The 18,212-nt window shown below is 36.3% G+C and overlaps 1 protein-coding gene across 4 annotated transcripts in view; it reads left to right on the top strand.

Moving 5' to 3' along the window:
• The window catches only part of LOC149530530 (serine/arginine-rich splicing factor SR34A-like), a 144,797-nt gene that overhangs the window by 77,563 nt on the left and 49,022 nt on the right, over window positions 1-18,212 (top strand). For all 4 annotated transcript variants that reach the window (XM_089811931.1, XM_089811933.1, XM_089811934.1 and 1 more), the window contains 5 exons: window positions 1,890-1,955; window positions 2,124-2,198; window positions 2,348-2,477; window positions 7,005-7,051; window positions 7,147-7,204. In XM_089811931.1, the coding sequence (XP_089668057.1) occupies window positions 1,890-1,955; window positions 2,124-2,198; window positions 2,348-2,477; window positions 7,005-7,051; window positions 7,147-7,204 (376 nt within the window). The remainder of the gene's footprint in view (window positions 1-1,889; window positions 1,956-2,123; window positions 2,199-2,347; window positions 2,478-7,004; window positions 7,052-7,146; window positions 7,205-18,212) is intronic.

The raw sequence follows: 18,212 nt of genomic DNA on the forward strand, positions 1-18,212 counted from the left end.
GAACAGTCTCTGCATCTACACAAAAAATTCACAGGATCTACCCTTACCCGGAATTTACAGAGCATGCATATACATCTTGATTGTCGATAGAGAAAAAAACTTCCAAATCATTTACAAAATTACAAATATACACAGTATGCCCCTATTTCAAAATACGATATTCAAATTTTCTGCAAAAAAGTGGTGTAGAATGCACCCAAATCATCCTAGTGGCCTCTGCCTCTGTGGCCATTCTTGTGGCTTGCCTCTGACCACTTCGTCCCTTCATGGCACCTCTCCTTCCACATCCCCTTCTGCATCCACATCCTTGCCCTACAACATTGCCTTCCCCACACCCTCTTCTTCATGTGTCCATGATCATGCCTCACTCCAGCATAAACACAATCACCCTGCCCAGCGTCCATATGGTCCTCTGCCAAGACCTTTGTATCTATCCTCCAACAATCTGCCAATTGAAACTTAAGGAGAGAATTGTCACATTTATTCTTCCCCAGGCCAGAATGTAACACTTTCTCTGAGACGACAGTGTAATCCCATATGATTTACCACATTCTGCATCCTTTTGCCTTCCTCTCCTCTTGGTTTTCACCCACTCTCCATGATATGAAAGGCTTTAAATGTCCAGGATTGCCCAAGACATGTACCCAGTCACACACCTCAAAGATTAAACCTCTACCCGGCTTTGTAGCTCACAAAAAAAGCCTCCAAGCCTCCTCTCTACTCTGGTCTCACACATCTGCAAACCACTCGCTGGTTTTGTTCCACATCCCCCACTTCCAACCCCTATGAACATAACATGGATGCTATATCTATGTTTGGACTGTATCAAAACTCTGAGATGAGATATTCAATACCCAGAAGTTCTCTTACCATTATCACAAAGAATGGATTGTCCTTTGTGAAGATGATCTTCTGTCTCTCATTTGAGACCCTTCGTCCAAAAGCCACCTGCTGTTTTGAGGCTTCCAAGCAGAAATTTGCTTCCATCACTTCTTTGTGTTCTTGTGTCCCTCCCACCACCACTCCTGCAACTGTGGTTTTGCTATACATGTTGCCTTGGTTTGTATACCCATCCTGGGCAGGGTGAGCATTGAATGCACGTCCTTCGCATAAAAAACAATCACCTCATTCATTCCCTTCATAAATGCTCCCGATTCATATGGTTTCCATTGTCCGCCAGCTTCAACATTGACAAGACATTCTTGCCTTTGTCTATTACACATTCAATCATGTATATTCACCTTCTATCATGGCACCTTAGGCATCATCTGAGTCTAGTTAGACTTCAATAATGCCAATTTTGAGGGTGCATCGGCCAACGAATTCCCTTCTCTGAATATGCGTGTGACTTCGAAGTTTTGAAAAAAATCAACTTCCTTCGTATTATGGATATGATTTGTTGGGCTTACAATCTTGGGATTTACCATTGATCAGATCATTCACAATCACTTGTGAATCTCCCTCGAAATCTAGTTGGTTCACATTGAGTCATGAAGCCAAGTCGTCCGCCAAAAAACTGCCTGAGTCTCCATTTCACTGTGTGTAACATTAACAAGTTTCTTAGTTTCTACTGTCAAAATATTGACCATCACATCCCTGGCAATACATCCTGCCCCTGAAGGCCATGGGTTCCCTTGGGACGTCCATTCAAAATTGGTTTCAACCAATTGTCCTTTGGCTTTTCCCATTCCACCTCACTTCTAGGGATAGCAACATGACAAGCCCTAGGTAGCCCATTAACGGGCCTTGTTATTGAATATTTTATTTAGTGTTTGATTAGCATATTATCTCGAAAGAACAACAGTTCGTCCATTGTAACTTATAACTGCTTTAGTGTATTTTTAATTAGCATCCTGATTTTTCTTGCTTTGTTTGGCTTTTTTAAGCAGTATGGATCCATTGTTGACATTGATCTTAGAATCCCGCCTCAGCCTCCTGGTTATTGTTTCATAGAGGTATGCCAATCATCTCTTTTTGAATATTCTACATTTTTTTTCAGCTCTTACTCTGAGTGTCGCATGTGGACAGTGATTCACTTATTGTGGTGGTTTCTTCAAGTAGGGTGTTATAGAAAATAGTTTTGACATGTAGATAACTTCTGCATACTATCTCTGTTATTGTAGTTTGAGGATGCTCGAGATGCGGAAGATGCAATTCGAGGTCGCGATGGATATTCTTTTGGTGGGCATAAATTAAGGGTGAGAAGAAACATACAAATGAAGTGACGATTACTTACAGACTTTTATTTTAATTTCCCATAACTACCTAAGAGTCCTCTTTGCCCTCTTTCCCTCTATAGACTTTGTACCTATATATGTATGTGTTGAATGTATTCTTTCATATGCAGGTTGAACTGGCCCATGGAGGTCGAGGATTGCCTTCTTCGGGAGATCACTGCAGTGACTATGGTGCTAGTGGTGGCCGTGGTGGCCGTATTGGTGGCCGTGGTGGAGTTTATAAGCGGTCTGACTATCGTGGTATGTGGGTAATGTATTATAGAATTTAGTTGTCTTTATATTTTGAACTGTAGATATAGTTTGTTTATGAGGGAGCCTCATCAGATAAATAAAAATAGTCGCAGTTGTCTTTTTATTTTTAATAGGTGGAATGATGGTTGCATGTGTTTGTCATCTCCAAATGGGGAATCAATGGCCCAAAGCACTACAAATTAAGCTGCTAATGGCCAAATATGTAGAATTAAATCCCAAGTAGAGCTCAGTTGTCTGTTCTAGTAATAATTTCTATCATTTCTTTATGGTTGTCTTTTTTAACATATTCATACATATGATTGGGAATAACTTTTTCCAGCAACCTCAAAACCTTTCATCGATTGATTATCGCCAAATTGGACCAGTCCATCCTTGAATGCTGATATTTTACATACAAAATGGAGTGCAAACCGTTAACCCTCAAGTCTATTATATTTATTTTTTCAACTTTATTTTCTAGAATATTTACAGATAGCTACAAAATACTCATTTACTGTAGACCAGATACTGGGAAATATTGATAACAAAATGGGTCCTTCGAGAATTTTCCAATTCTTGTGATGATTGAAGTTGATTCCTATGCGATGTTAATATTTCAGCCTAACACACACTAGATAATGCTGAGAATAAAAGGATTGTTATTGTAATGTCCCTGCTCTAATTTGGCCCAGGGTTATCCCTAGTCTACAATTGCATAAGATTAGGGTTTACCATGTAAAGAATATTTGAAATGCTGCAAAATGGTTAGTACTGCTTTATAATCTTATTACCATAATTAGATTAGAAAACAAAATATAACACATTTGTAGAATATAAATTGAATCAAATATTATTATAGTTAACTTGGACTTGATCTCAACCATAGGTGTAGCGAGATGAGGGGAGTTTCAACGAGTTGTTCCAAAAACCTCCTTCCCCGGGTTCAAAAGAGGATAAATTGTCCCTCTTGGCCTCATTTGGACCTTACCATACATATGAGGTGGGCTGCATAGTATTCCATCCTTAACTTGTCTTCCATGATTGAGATTCACATGAACGAGATTACAAGGGTTCTTCATCACAGGTTGTCCCGAAAGTCCACTTATATCTGAGTACAAAGGCAGTCTGTTTCATCCCCCATCGGCTTCATGGGACTCCTTAGTCACTGCATGGAGTGAGGTGCTTAGAAAGTGACCTCATTTCCATTTCCCTTGGTTAAGAATTACCATCATCTTCACGATGGGAGATTGTAATAGTTCGAAATATTAAATTATATATATCGTGTGTGCTGGTAATAAGACCAAACAGTGATAATATTAAAATATATCTTCTATGCATTGCAAGTAATTTATAATATGCTTAGATTCAATGATAGTTTAATATGATATTTGAGAATGTTGCTGGAGTTATTTAATGGAATCTATATATAGAGATCTTATATTACTTAATTATTTTTATTATTCCAAATATCCATGCCATATTAATGGTGAATATACATGGACAAATATTAATCTTCCTGTATATCAATATGCATATAAGATTATATATTGTTCTGAGACTTCTTCCTCGTGGTCTTTCTTTTTTCTTCTCATACATTGCTCCCCTGACTGACTGAATCCAATCTCTATATGTATTTGTATTGATGAAGAGGAGTAGAAAACGTGTCTCATCTCATTCCCAAAAATTTTATCTCTTCATTTATTAACCCAGTCCTAATACAGCATTAGCTGTTGATATTGTTGCTGGAGATTGCATTATATGTTTTTTAATTGATGTCAACATATTTCTTTTCCTGACAGTGTTGACAAATTATTTTGTGGAGAGATTAGTTCAGTATGATTTCTGTAGTATTAATCGGATGGTACACAATTGTAGATTGAGTCATGGGTATATGATTAATTTTGAATTGCAGCTGCTTTGTTTATCAGCCTTTTTGGACAGTGTTGCAGTATTTAGATTGGTGTGGATCGGTTATGCAATATCTCATGTTGCTAGCTTGGTGGTTATGCAAAAGTTGTTCTTATATCAACTACTAAGCCACCGGTATTACCGTAGCAGTAGATTCCTTTTGTTAATTTGCTAAGAACTCCATTGAGGGCCCAAAAGATGGGGAACATTACAAAAACTCCATGTTGCCAACAACAAGAAGTTTGATAAGATATTAGCACACAAGAATGCTTGCAATTCTTTCCTCGAGAGAATGGAGAGAGCAAGAATAATGATAAGAACATTGACAATGACATTACTAGTACCTTGAAGACATGCCATGAAAAATTGTTAAATTTGAAATAACAATTAAAGAAATAAGAATGCAACATCACTTAGCTTAAGAGAGTTGTGATGATTGGTTAGTCGAAGCTACACTTCTGTGAAGAGCGATCCTCCAATGAAATGTTATAGCAATAAGAAATGAAGCTTGGGATATGAAAATCCAGTAACTTGAAGAAACACACCACAAAATAGAGAAATGGAATTCATGGCTCTTTATACCAAGTGCCAACATCTTGACGATCAAAAGAAAGCTCACAAGAAGATGTGAAATGCCAATAACAAGATGGTAGAGTGCTGCTTACAGAGAGTGCTATTGATAGCCAAGAGAAATTGCTGAAATTGCCTTTGAGAATTTAATTTTACATGAGATTGTGGAGAGTGAGAAAGAACCTTAAAGGTCACCAAAAGCTATTCTTGGAAAAAAGTGATTGTTCAGATTCCATCCTGTGGGTTGTACAATTGCTGTACATAAATTTTGGAAGTTAAAGGTCAATGTTTGGGTGTAAAGGTGTACAAAAATGTTGATGGAAGTGCTAATGTCCAATTACTAAACATTGTATTTATTACAAAATAGAAATAAAACATTCTGTAGGCACAAGGAAGACATGAAAACACATAAGGTGAACTTGCACGTAAACAAAGTTCTTACTAGGAGTAGGTTAAAGGTCAAGGTTGAGTAAATGCATGCTAGAAATAGGGTGATAGATACTAAACCAAGGACAATTTGTAATGTCAATATTGTAAGGTATGCAATAACGACCTTACACTTGTTCATACTTTGATCAGATAAATGCAATGGTTTTTGGGCTTGAAGACATCTAGACCACCATCCTTATGTAGTGAAAACAAATCCTTAGGGTTTTTTTTACTTTGTAGCTCTTTAGATTGTCTTGCTTCCTTGGAAGACAAATAAAAACACACATGTGAATCTAAGATTGCCAATTCCTCAAAGAATTAGATATCTCCATGCTCTAGTGTAGGAAAAACCATGGTATTCGATAGACCCAATATAGTGAGTGGGATCCTCATAATGTTGTTGTAGAACTTCTAGGCATAGGTGTCGTGTTGTAGCTTCCATCCTAGTATTCAGTCCACCTCTTCCCTGTAGGTCTCCTTTTTTATTAGTTAAATACATTTTAGGGTACAACCCTTTTTATCATCTAATTATACGCTTCATGATTTAAATTAGGGTTACCAAATTCATTTGAATATCATCTTCAATTGAGGTTCAAATGCATTTCCCTCATGTTAATAACATTGCTCTCTCCCAACATACTTCAGATCTCGGTCAATTAAAAAAGAATGTTGAGGCTTATTATTTGATACTGCACCTCCACATAAAGACCCCCTTATGCCATGTTTATGGTGCAAGATTCTTCCTTTTGCATTTCAATCCTCAAATTCATAGAGATTTTTTCATAATGACAGAGTACATATAATGGCAATGCCTTGAAATATCGTTTGAGGGGCAATCAAAAGTGAACCGTGTAGGTTGGGATGACCTATTAGGTGCTATGTGAAGAGATCAAGGGCCAAGACAATGTTACTTTATAATTGGCTTTGTTACCCCGCTAAGATCAACCATTAATTATTGATTCTCCAATCCATTTTTTCCTTTGATACTATATTTTGTATACTATTTATGTATTCACTATTTGGGAAAAAAAAATCCCCACTTGTAATCTTTTTTTTAATTGTCCATCTCTTGCCTTCTCATTGCGAGGCAAGTTTGGATCAATAAGGAATTCCATCCTAGCCATTGGAATTTGATCATACCATACATGTTAGCAATGCCATGTCAATGCTAGAATTGGCAAGTAGATGTGCCAGTTGGTTACCCTTGCAATAGTAATTTTTGAAACCTTAGAGCCCTTCCTTTGGCTTCTTATGGTTCTTTCACTGAGTCACCTACTGGAATAAATTTCATTAACACCTTTTCTGCAGCCATTGTTCTTCTTTGCTCTGTAGCGTTTGGAATAGAATTTCTCTGTATAAATATGCCATGTTGGTCTCCTATCAAACTTCAATGTAGTGATTCTTAGATTTTCTTAGGATTCCCCATCAAAGTTTATCTTGAACGTCAGCTAGTGTTATTTCCCATTTGGCAAGTTATCTTTTTTCTTTTTATTTAGTTTCAGTTATCCCCTCAGTGATTCTAGTCTTGTTAATGTAAATCAGTGTTCTTTTTGTGTGAATACTATTATTTTAATGCTCTTTTTTGTCGAGGACCTTGATCTTTTAATGAATCGTAAATGTGAATTGCAGTTCTTGTTAATGGGCTTCCTTCATCAGCTTCTTGGCAAGATTTGAAGGTGATATATCAAATTTATCTTTTAAATTAATTTGAGAATTGCACCCATATTTTTAATAGTGAACATTCTTGTTATTTGCTGTTTTCTATATCCAGGATCACATGCGCCAAGCTGGAGATGTTTGTTTTTCTCAAGTATTCCGTGATGGCAATGGTACTGATTGTATATTATTGTGTATGGTTTATTTTGAACATATGGGAGGCTGTTTTATGTTCTAGTGCTACATTTTATTATAATATTGTCTTTGGATAGCTTTGAATTTTTTTCACAATTAATATTTTTAATGAAGTTTTTACCATGTAAAAACAATGAATTTGTATAGAAGAGTGAACCTTTTCTATAATGGTACCTCTTTGCTAAATGAAATACTTAGTAAGATATTTTAAAGGAAATTGCAGAAAAATGTATCACTTTCACAATATTCGTTAGAAAAACAAATGTCAAACATGCATTTAGAACCCACATTGCAAAAGAATAACAAAACCTAACACAAGTTAACATCATATATAAGTTGGAGAAACCCTCACAAGAACAAGATTACAATACATTAGTCTTTAGAGGCCTATTGTTGATGTTTTATAGCATCAGTCAAATAAATACTATGTATCAGAACTAGTGAGGATATATATGTGTGTGTATATATATATATATATATATATATATATATATATATAGTATATATGAGATGTCTATATATATATTATTATGTAAATATTAGAGAAATTAATATAATAATGTCTCAAGAGCTTATATATATATATATATATATATATATATATATATATAAAATTGTCATTATATTAATCACATAATAATGAATAGACATGTCCCATGGAGGGACATGTCTCTTCTTGGCTCGTTCTCAATATAAATGCGAAGGATCGCTGCCTTTGGAAAACGCATACTTTACAGGGAGTGCTAATACATTTGCAGCGATCCTAAAAACAACATGGTATCAGAGTCAGGCTGCAAACATATAGAAAGGGCCTGATGAATGTATAAACAATGATTTGTAGGATAACAATGATAATCTCTATTCAACAATCAAACACGTCAAGGTGACTTAATAGAGAATGGTGACTCGACAACAATCAACAAGGAGCATTTGATTTCATAAAAAGGCGGACATTACTTTTTTTATTGTTGACTTTATGAAGCAACAGATTCCTTGTAAATAATTAAACAAAGATTATATTCAACGAATTGTGGGAGAATGGCTACGTTTTCTCACAAAGATCAGATGTGGAATATATGTTGGTCGATGATAATCCAGTCATAAGATTATCGAGATTGATCAAAGACTGTATTAAAAGAGACACGAATATATAAAATAAAGGTCATCAAGATCATTGATATGATGAAGGCCGCGACTAAGAAAGAATGCCTGCGAAAGTCGACTTCTTGAGGGAGAATTAATTACCAATCACAATATTATCCTAGTACGCCAAACATAGTCTACACAAACTATGTTTGGTGTTATCGGGAATGAAACAAAGGCTCCGACCCATTGGTATTCAAGGGCCAAGATGGAAGCACACATTGGCATCGCGGAGAATATTGGAGGGTTTGCATATAACTGTTGACACAAAAGATTGCACCCTAGCCTGAGGGAATACTTTTCAGGCAGCCTCGTGTATCATGGAAACAATATCGAAAGTGTGGGACTTTGCAACTTGAGATTGAGTCTCCGGAGAAGGCCGACTTACTTTACTATTAGGATGCACCTAATAGATTCTTGAGAGGAAAAGGGAGAAGGAATGCATGCAAGAAAAACTACCTAATCTAATCTAGAGGGTGATGCACCAAATAGTATATAGGTCTACTTCTTTTCCAATGAATGCACTAGAACTTAATAGATTTTTCAAAATATACCATTATCTACACCTTTTGAATCTCAATATCCTAGATAACCCAAAAGATAACACAATCAGAGAAGGAATACAATTGATTCACTTGATCTAATCAGTTACCAAGTATGAACATGATCATATGATATTTCAACTGTCAAAATACATTCAACAAGTGAGGCCACAGGAGTATACACACACTTGGCTGACAAAGAATGGATATAGTAGAGAAGATCTCTATTGAGCATAGGCAAAATTACAGAAGAGCTCTGAAAATTAGAAAAGAGAGAACCCCTCAGAAGACAACAAAACTTGCTTTTATAGTTCGAGATTAACTCTCGATTGCTTCACAATTTCGTTCATGCATTTAAAATTGTTAGAGGGCAATTGGATGAAATTTGGATGATAGATCTGATTTGGTATACCCTCAGAGGCCTAGAAATCATCAACCTTGACTGGGAGAAACCCTGATCTTGACATAAACAATGCCATTAATGCAAAAAATCCCTCAAAATGTATAACTAGGAGGTAGGCGGCATGTTTTTCACGTCTTTTTAGCACGGCCATAACTTGGGAGTGGTTGGGATCGATCATGGAGATCAATTCGTGTAGGAAAACCATTACTTCTCCCACTCCTGGTTCAACAAATCATCAAGAGTTAGCAGGTCAATTGGGTCAAGTAACCAATATGAGTCATGTGGATCAATGATGTTATTTCTTTCCGCTAGCCTGCAGAGCCTTCATGGGTTTGACCACCTTGTTACCCTAATTGCGCCATCTTTTAAAACTTTAATTGCAACTGCCTCATGGAATTGCGGACTTAATCACAACCAACTGTCAACTGGCAACGCTGCTTATCACCTAAGCCTACAAGGACACGTGTCCGCAAGGCGCTTGCCCACTTTGTCTAAAATCCTTGCAACTTCAAAATGCGGAAAAGCGCCAATCGTCAATCATAAAAGACTTTAGTTATTACTGCGCTTTCCTTCAATATTTTTGGGCCCTTCGAACACTTCAGCGTCCACCTCCGCAAACACGTAGACCCTCGGCGAATCAACATGAACTGACACATATTTTCCACCTCAACACTACCTAGCATCCTGTCTGACATTCTTTTTCAACCTCGATGACCCACTGAAGAATGGACCCACAAGTACATGTGGCACGATGTCGCTTCCCTGCATTGTTTAAAGATTGAGTAGTTCCATAATGCAAAAAAGAGACCATCGTAGATCTTCCTTTATCCAATGGCAAAAACATAAACTGGCTCACCTCTTGCATAGTCAACACCTTTACTTGGTCCAGTTATCAACTTCATCCAATGAAATAGCACTAAATTTCCACCGTGATTTGATATGTCTTCAGGCTGTTTTGACATCACGAAATCCATGTGTCTGATACTTGCTTTGTCGCATGAATTAACTAGCTTTTCTATAAAGCGAAAAAGTGACGACCGTGGATCTTAATCCGGCTGACAATGGATGAAACATGCATTCCACTTCCTACCCATGTCAGTACATCAACCAACCAGAAGCCTTTCGTATGCCAACTCGACTTGACAACTTTCTACCTTGTCTGCGACTTAAAGAAACAAAGCCCACATGCCACATGGCAACGAGGTGCTTGCCCGCATTACTTAACCTTCTTGTATCTTTAGAAAGCGGGGAAGCGTCGATCGTTGATCATCTGAGATTAGACGACTAGGAAAGTACGGGCCCACATAAATATTAAAACACAAAACATAACTTTGGGACTTTGGATATAATGCGTATAACCAAGGTTAAGAATAAAATATTGCTTCGCATTTAAATATTTGAAAATTCAAATATCCAACTGACTGTTAGACATTTTGCAAAATATGAAATATGAATTTTGGCACGGGGGGGGGGGGTGAGCGGCAAAATAGCTAACAATAACCATGACCGAAAAACATACTTATATATAATGAATCAAACTAGATTCCATATGAACGGGCAGACATGTGTGGACAACTCAAGTAATACAACACTGAGCACCAATTATCAATCACTGATCACCACGAAATAAAATACATTGAAGTGAGTGGATGTTGGTAGTGGGAAGTCATTCATGAGTCCATGCAAACCAATGGGCCACTACACATATGCTCTTTAAACATTGGCATAGTGACATCGGCAAAAGTGGATGAGTTGATGCATCATACATCAGCATAAATCTCTTCCAAAACTTGCATACAAGTCAACAATAGACGTAGACAGTGAAGTATGAAAGGAGCAAGTACTATCGAGGAAAGTGAAGGGTGGACAACAAAATAGATAGAGGGATCTACTTTGTTACTTGGAGATTATTACTTTAGTCTATTTGACTATAATTGTTGACATATTAAAGTTTGCAATCCTTATAATGGGTATCACATAAGCTATTAAGATAGATGAAAATTTGAATACCTTGTTACTAATAATACATTTGACAGTTCATCAGTAATTTAGATAAAGTCATAAGATGAACACATCAACGATGACAAGGACGATTAAGGATATTGATGTACAGATAAGTATTTATTATCCTTAAGTTTTCATTTATCTACTCATTGTAGTCTCTCTCTTATTCTATATGTACTATAAGAGCTATTTGCCTTGACCTTTCCTTTCTCCCTGGGGATGTTTTTGTAGGAAAAAGAAGATTGATATCAGATTCAGAGGGCGTCTGGCATTTCATTAGAGGCAACATTGGTTGAGGAGTTGGAGAGATTGATATTTAGAGGGAGTCTGAGAATCCATGTGTGCGACTACATTATTTTAATGGGCTTGCCCTCTATGTACATCATGAGAAAGTGACGGTTTCCAAATGATAATTAGTTGTATTTGTAGAAGTTATTGAAAGGTGATGATCTGACAATAGCTTAATCTTTGATTATGATAGATATCTTATGATGTCTAAGCAGATCATGATAGATTATATCTTGCATGGTAGATTAATTTCCTTAAACAAACCATGATATAATGTTCGTATGGTAAGTATCATTGAGGATACATGTGCACATAATCTATGGAAATTTTTTGAATACTTGGTGAATGTCATGCAACTTGATGTTCAGGAGGCCATTACTTAGAGTACCTGGGTGAATATCATGCAACTTGATGTTCACGAGACCATTACTTAGAGTACTTGGTGAATATCTTGTATTTGATGTTCAGGAGGCCGTTACTTAGAGTTCTTGGTGAATGTCATGCAACTTGATATTCTGAGGCCATTACTCCTTATATCATGAGATGATATCTAAATGGTGGTTCTTCTGATCAAATATATCCTTAACCATGCCAACTTGATATTAAATTGAGGTAATATTTAACCATTTGTCATGGTTACGGGGAGACCTGTCTCCCCCTAAAATTCATGTCTTGGAGACCGAGACACGTCTCAAAGACTTTTTGTGTCTCCGAAGACCTCAAAAAAGGTTGGAGACTTCATGACAAAGTCTTCGGAAGTCTCCCAGTCTCCTAATCCAAAAAGTGAAGTCTCCCCCAAGTCTCCTGATAAAATATAATATTAAATAATTTTATATATTTTAGCCCTCATTTTAATTTTTTTAATGCAAAAATTAAGATCAATGAGATACAATATTGTGATTATGTGAGTTTTGAAATATTTGACTCTATATTAATGTGACATTAGTATTATTATTTACTTTAGTCTTTTAGTTTTACTGTATTACTTTTTTCAAATTTTGTATTACTCTTTAAACTTTAGAAAAAAAATGCCGTCTCCAAGTACCTCCATCTCCTATTTTTGAGAAATTGCTGTACTAGTACCAGTACTAGAGACCTCCAAGTTTCCTCGTCTCCTGGTGACCTTGCCATTTGTTTATTCTCCCTAGCTAAGAGAGAGTGTTGATGTTTTGTAGCTTCAATTGGATTGTACTGTGTCAGGATTAGTGAAGATATGTATATATATTTAGTATATATAAGATGTCTAAATATACTTATATATATATTTATGTTAATGATTATGTAAATATTACATAAATTAATATAATAATGACTCAAGAGATATTATATAAATATAATTGTTGTTATATTAATCAAATAATAATGAATAGACGTGTCCCATGAAGAGACATGTCTCTTCTTGGCTCTTTCTCAATATAAATGCAAGAGATCGTTGCTTTTGGAAAATACATACTTACAGGCAGTGCTAATATATGTGCAGCGATCCTCAAATCTACATTTATAAGATATCAAACAACTAGTTGCACTCCTCCATGTGAACAAGGAAATGAGAATCATTTAGCCACTCATACCAATCCATGCTTCCTTCAATCGCATTTGCAACCTATAAGAGATGTTAAATCGAAATTTAAACAACAAGCCAACCTCAATAGTTATTCGTGTGCTTGCTTTTATTAGATAGTCTGGTACAAAATCACTAAGTGGTATTTCATAAGGCATGTACCTCATTTGTATCAATGTCTTGGTTTTAATTATTTTTGTAATGTGACACCCAAATTAAATATTTAACTTAATGTCTCGTACAACATCCAAGTGTCCTTATGAATGCCTAAGCCATGCGATATCCACATCTCTAGGATGTACGACAAATAAAGTATTGATTTTATATTGTTAACATTAACCTTATTATTGAGGATGGTCCTGTAGTGCACCGATAGCTGCGAGCCCTGTTGATAGGGTGGTTACGAGTTCAACTTCCATCAAAATTGCCAATGCCCAACTCGACATTCTTAAACTAGTTACTTGAAATGATAATCGAGGGAATATGTGTGCATTCATTGCCGTTGATAGAGGTTTGTGCATACACAAAAGACTAGTGAGCTAAAGGATTTTTTTATAGTAGGTTACACGCTGACACCAACTACATGGAGACATATGGAAGCACATTTTTGGTGCAAGGGGCGATTTAGTTGTTGGTGGATGACTACAGATGAATAAGTTGAGAATAGTAAAAAGGAGATGGGAAGAAGGCGATGAGAGATAGGAGTAAATAAGCCACCATAAATGGAGTGCATAGGGAGATAGATTGGTGAAGATTGGAGAGATAAGGGGTTGTAGATGGAGAGCAGGGGGACTAATGGAGTCGTGACAATTTGAGCGATGGAGAGATAAGGAGATGTGGAGGGATAAGTAGATAAGGAGTGATAAGGAGGTGCTCAATTAACCATAGAAAGGAGTAGGAGTGACACATGCATTGCATTGAGAGGTAAGGAGAGGATTATAGATATTAGCAAGAGAGAGACCTAGGAGGCATTAATGCCTCAACAGATGTGACTACGGTGATGGGATCTCTCAATGTGACGCCATTTGTTCATAGCTCTAGTCAAAGCGTTCATTGATTCAAGAAAAAAAAAAAATTAACAATTTTATTAGGATGCTAGGTATGGAACACGTTCTCTTTATTCTCCCACTTGATGTATACACAATGAGTTAAAGCCAATCATCAAGGAAACAATCCTTATAGCCAATATGCACCATCTAAACATCTATTTGCTCCATAACTACAACGACAAGGAAAGTGAGCATCATCTCAAACAAGAACACTCTCATCCTCCATCATGCAAATGGATGGGAAATAATGCCTTGTCCAGTTGGTGATCCCACATTAATTGCCACAAAGAAATATGATTCTTCCTCACCTATATATCCAAAGACATACACCAAACCGAATGGTAACAAATAGGCTGGAGTAGCTGCCAAGAATTTATCACTAATCGGTGTAATGTCCCCAACAAGGAATTTACTTGCTTTACCCTAAGATTACCTACTAGGCTGTTGATTGTGCTTGGAAATGGCACTTTACTTAGTCATGGTAATGCTTCCTAGTAGGAATCTGCCATTTTCCAATGATTAACATACATAGCTATGCATTTAAATCAGACTAAAGTAAGAAGCTATTAATGATCCATAATACATTTGATAGTTAACACATTTAAGCTTTGATTCGTTCCTCCTTTTCATCAACCCTAAGGAGGATGGGGATTTGCTTGTTGTAGGGCAGTTGACATCAGCCTACAAGTAGGCTTGCTGCAATAGTTTATTGTACAACTCATCATTCTTTGGGTCAATATTAGTGGATGTAATGTTGAGAGGTTTGAGGAAGTGCTCGATGGATCATGATAACCTTTCAAGCATAATGGCCACCGTGTCCTTTTCTTCCATCTTGTGACCACTAGCTTTGTGTTGATCATGAACATCCTTCATTTTCACAAGATGCTCTTGCAAAGACATCTTATTGTCCATCATGATGAAAAACATCATATTGCTCTTTTATTGTTTGATGTTTCATCAAAACTGTTCAGGTGCTTCCAAATCTCCACATAAGTCTTTCCAGACGACACTTCTGGAAGCATGTCAGCGGTGACGTATAACGTGAACAACATAATTGGTTCAAAGTTACACACATCAAACTTGTCTTGGTCTTTTCCTGCCATTGCAGGGCATATGGTGTAACCTAGAACAGTTTAGTCTAGAAATTTGTTCTCTCAAAATAGAGAGCTTGCTCTATTTCCTTGTGTTGTAATTGTTTCTGTCAAAGTATAGACTACTTTCCAACATGATGCTGGTCAACGATGCCATCCCTCTTGTTTTCCAATGGCACAAGAACTAAGATCGACTTCTTAAAAAGCTCCAATGTTGTTTTTCTTGTCAAAAATAAAAAACTTTCAGCAAGCAGCTGATACAAATCTTAACAAATTTGATTTTGTGGTCAAAATCAGTCAAACCCTTTTGGCATGAATCCCAAGGCGAGCTGTTCAGGAAAACTCCTGATTTTATTTCAAAAACCAGTCAAGCACAACACCCACAATTCTGTCAAAAAACAAAGAATGTTTGAAAGATACAATTAGAAACCTTGGGTAGTAAATACTAAATACTATAGGAAACCCATTATTTTTACTAAAGCAATCATAAAAACAAGCTTTGATGTCTTTGTGAGTAGAAACTCGAGCTTGCAAAAAATATGTAGCAAAACCATAATTTTTAGGAAAATATGTTAAAACCACCAAAAGTCAAAGGAAAAATGTAGCTTGCAAAAGAGAAAAGGCTACGTTTGTGGGAAAATGTCAAAAACCTCTGGTGGATGATAATAAATTGTGGTCTTTGCGAAGAACACAAAAATGTCTAAAAATGTTGCAATAAACTCAATAATAACACTCAGACAAGTCTTTGAAAATGTAGAAAAATGCATTGTGATTTTGTGATATTGATGGAGAAAACAGTACCCATGGGAGTCGTAGCTTTGCAAAAGAGACACAAGTTCAAACAACAGTCTCAAAATCCTTCTGCGATCCTTCATTACCTGGAAAAAGAATACAATTTGGGAGCTCATGATTTGCAGTCTTTAGAGATTTGCGATCTCAAAAACCGTTGACAATTTCTGCAAAAATCTCCACCAAAAATAGCTTCACGAAAAACATCAAAAGAACAACTCCTACATATTTAAAAAAATTTCTAGGCTTCTTCACGATTTTTCATAGAAAATTGTTAACAACTTTTGGAATTTAGCTTTAGCTATGAAACTATGAACATTAAAATTTGCCAAACTAACCTATGGGTTCTAATACTAAAAGAAACTCTAGCATTTTGAGAGTAGAGTAAGAAAGATAATAAACTAACTAATTGACACTTTGAAAATAGGAAGTTGCTAATTAAACTAATTAGACAACTTAAAGGGGTTCACCACTCAGTGTGTTGATTAAGTGGTGATTGTGGTGTTTTCCTCATGCAGGTTCAAACCCTTGCTCAACCATTGTGATTGTGGCTAGTGTCTTCTTTGTTCGAACGTGCTCCCAGGTTTGGGCCTCAACTTTGTTATAAGGGGATGAGGTCCCCCATTTGTGACCTCACTGAATTATAGCACTAGGTCTAGATCAAAACACATTTCACATGGAACGGAGGGTGTGTCATGCCAACTTCATCGGTTTCATTAAAAAGAAAACCATGGAATTTCTAAAAATAGAAAAATCTAGACAAGTTAAAAGATTTATTGACCATTATAAGTTAAATAATACAATATTATCACACAGACACCAAAGTAGAAATTGGTGAAGTCCGAAAATGACATAGTTTAGTGAGGTCACAAATGACAAACCTCAGGCGCAGATACCAAACTTCTTAGATACCAAAGCATAGATGCCAAAACTTCCTAGACGCCAAAACACAGACACCAATTCACTAAAACATGTCTAAAGTCTCAGGCCCAAGGGGTCGTAGACTCTAAACTACAGGTAGAGATGCCATTTTGCAAATTTTGGATGAATATGAATAAGGAAAAGGCCAAAACTAGAAAGAAGTCAATACACAACTGAAATGCAACTACCTCCACATCAAGGAGTACTAGATACATGCATACTAAGATGATAGTCACTTGATTGCATCAAAACATAAATGTACAAGGTTAGATCAATATCAATATATGCAACACCAAATATACATGTATACCGTCAAATATCTTTGCAATGAAAGGAGAGAGCATACAAGCTCCAAATCTTGTAGCTGGAGGAAGTTCGTCCTTGTTCACTAGTTCCTAACTGTGTTATTTTAGCAATGCCTCCAAACCATATGGAACCAGTAGGCCCAACCCGCTTTGCTCGTGGAGATGGTAACTAGGCCACAAACATAAGGCATACACACAAGCAGGGAGCTGTGATGTCTCCACTATTAGGGTTATCTTGGGACAACTAATACCTGCAAAATAATTATTAGAATCACAAGAAAATAATAAACTTAGCTATATTATTCTACCCTCTAATTTAACCCCAATCTTAAGGACATCTCCAGATTCGGTTTCCTAGCTCATAGCTACCTCATCGTCTTCCCAAAAGCCCACCCCTTAAGATTCTTCTTGGACAAGACATCCTCTATCCAAGGCCAATCACATATGCATATGTTGACATCATCAGAATATTCTAGCACATCAATCTCAGGCATGTCGATTAGATGGAGATTATATCAATCTCACATACCAACATTATAGAGATGATGAAATCTGAAGCATGTTGGTTAGATGGAGATTATTAATCTCACATACTAATATTATAGAGATTCCTCAATTCTCGGGCATGTCGGTCAGATGGAGATTATTAATCTTACTTCCCGACATTATACAGACCATATGGACATATCAGTTAGATAGAGATGTTACCCCTCATACTACCACTATTAGCATTTGAATCAATCTCCTGCCTAAAAATATTATTTTGATTTCTTGTAACAAATATCAATTAATTCTATCTAATGAACATGATTTCATTCTTCTAAATTTAATAATGTCAACATGTTATTCTTAAATATATGTTCATATATATCCTTAAATAATGTAAAAAG

The sequence above is a fragment of the Cupressus sempervirens genome, chromosome 11 (assembly GCF_028749045.1).
Source record: "Cupressus sempervirens isolate cs-2001-9-10 chromosome 11, ASM2874904v1, whole genome shotgun sequence".
In the NCBI taxonomy this organism is placed as follows: Eukaryota; Viridiplantae; Streptophyta; class Pinopsida; order Cupressales; family Cupressaceae; genus Cupressus; species Cupressus sempervirens.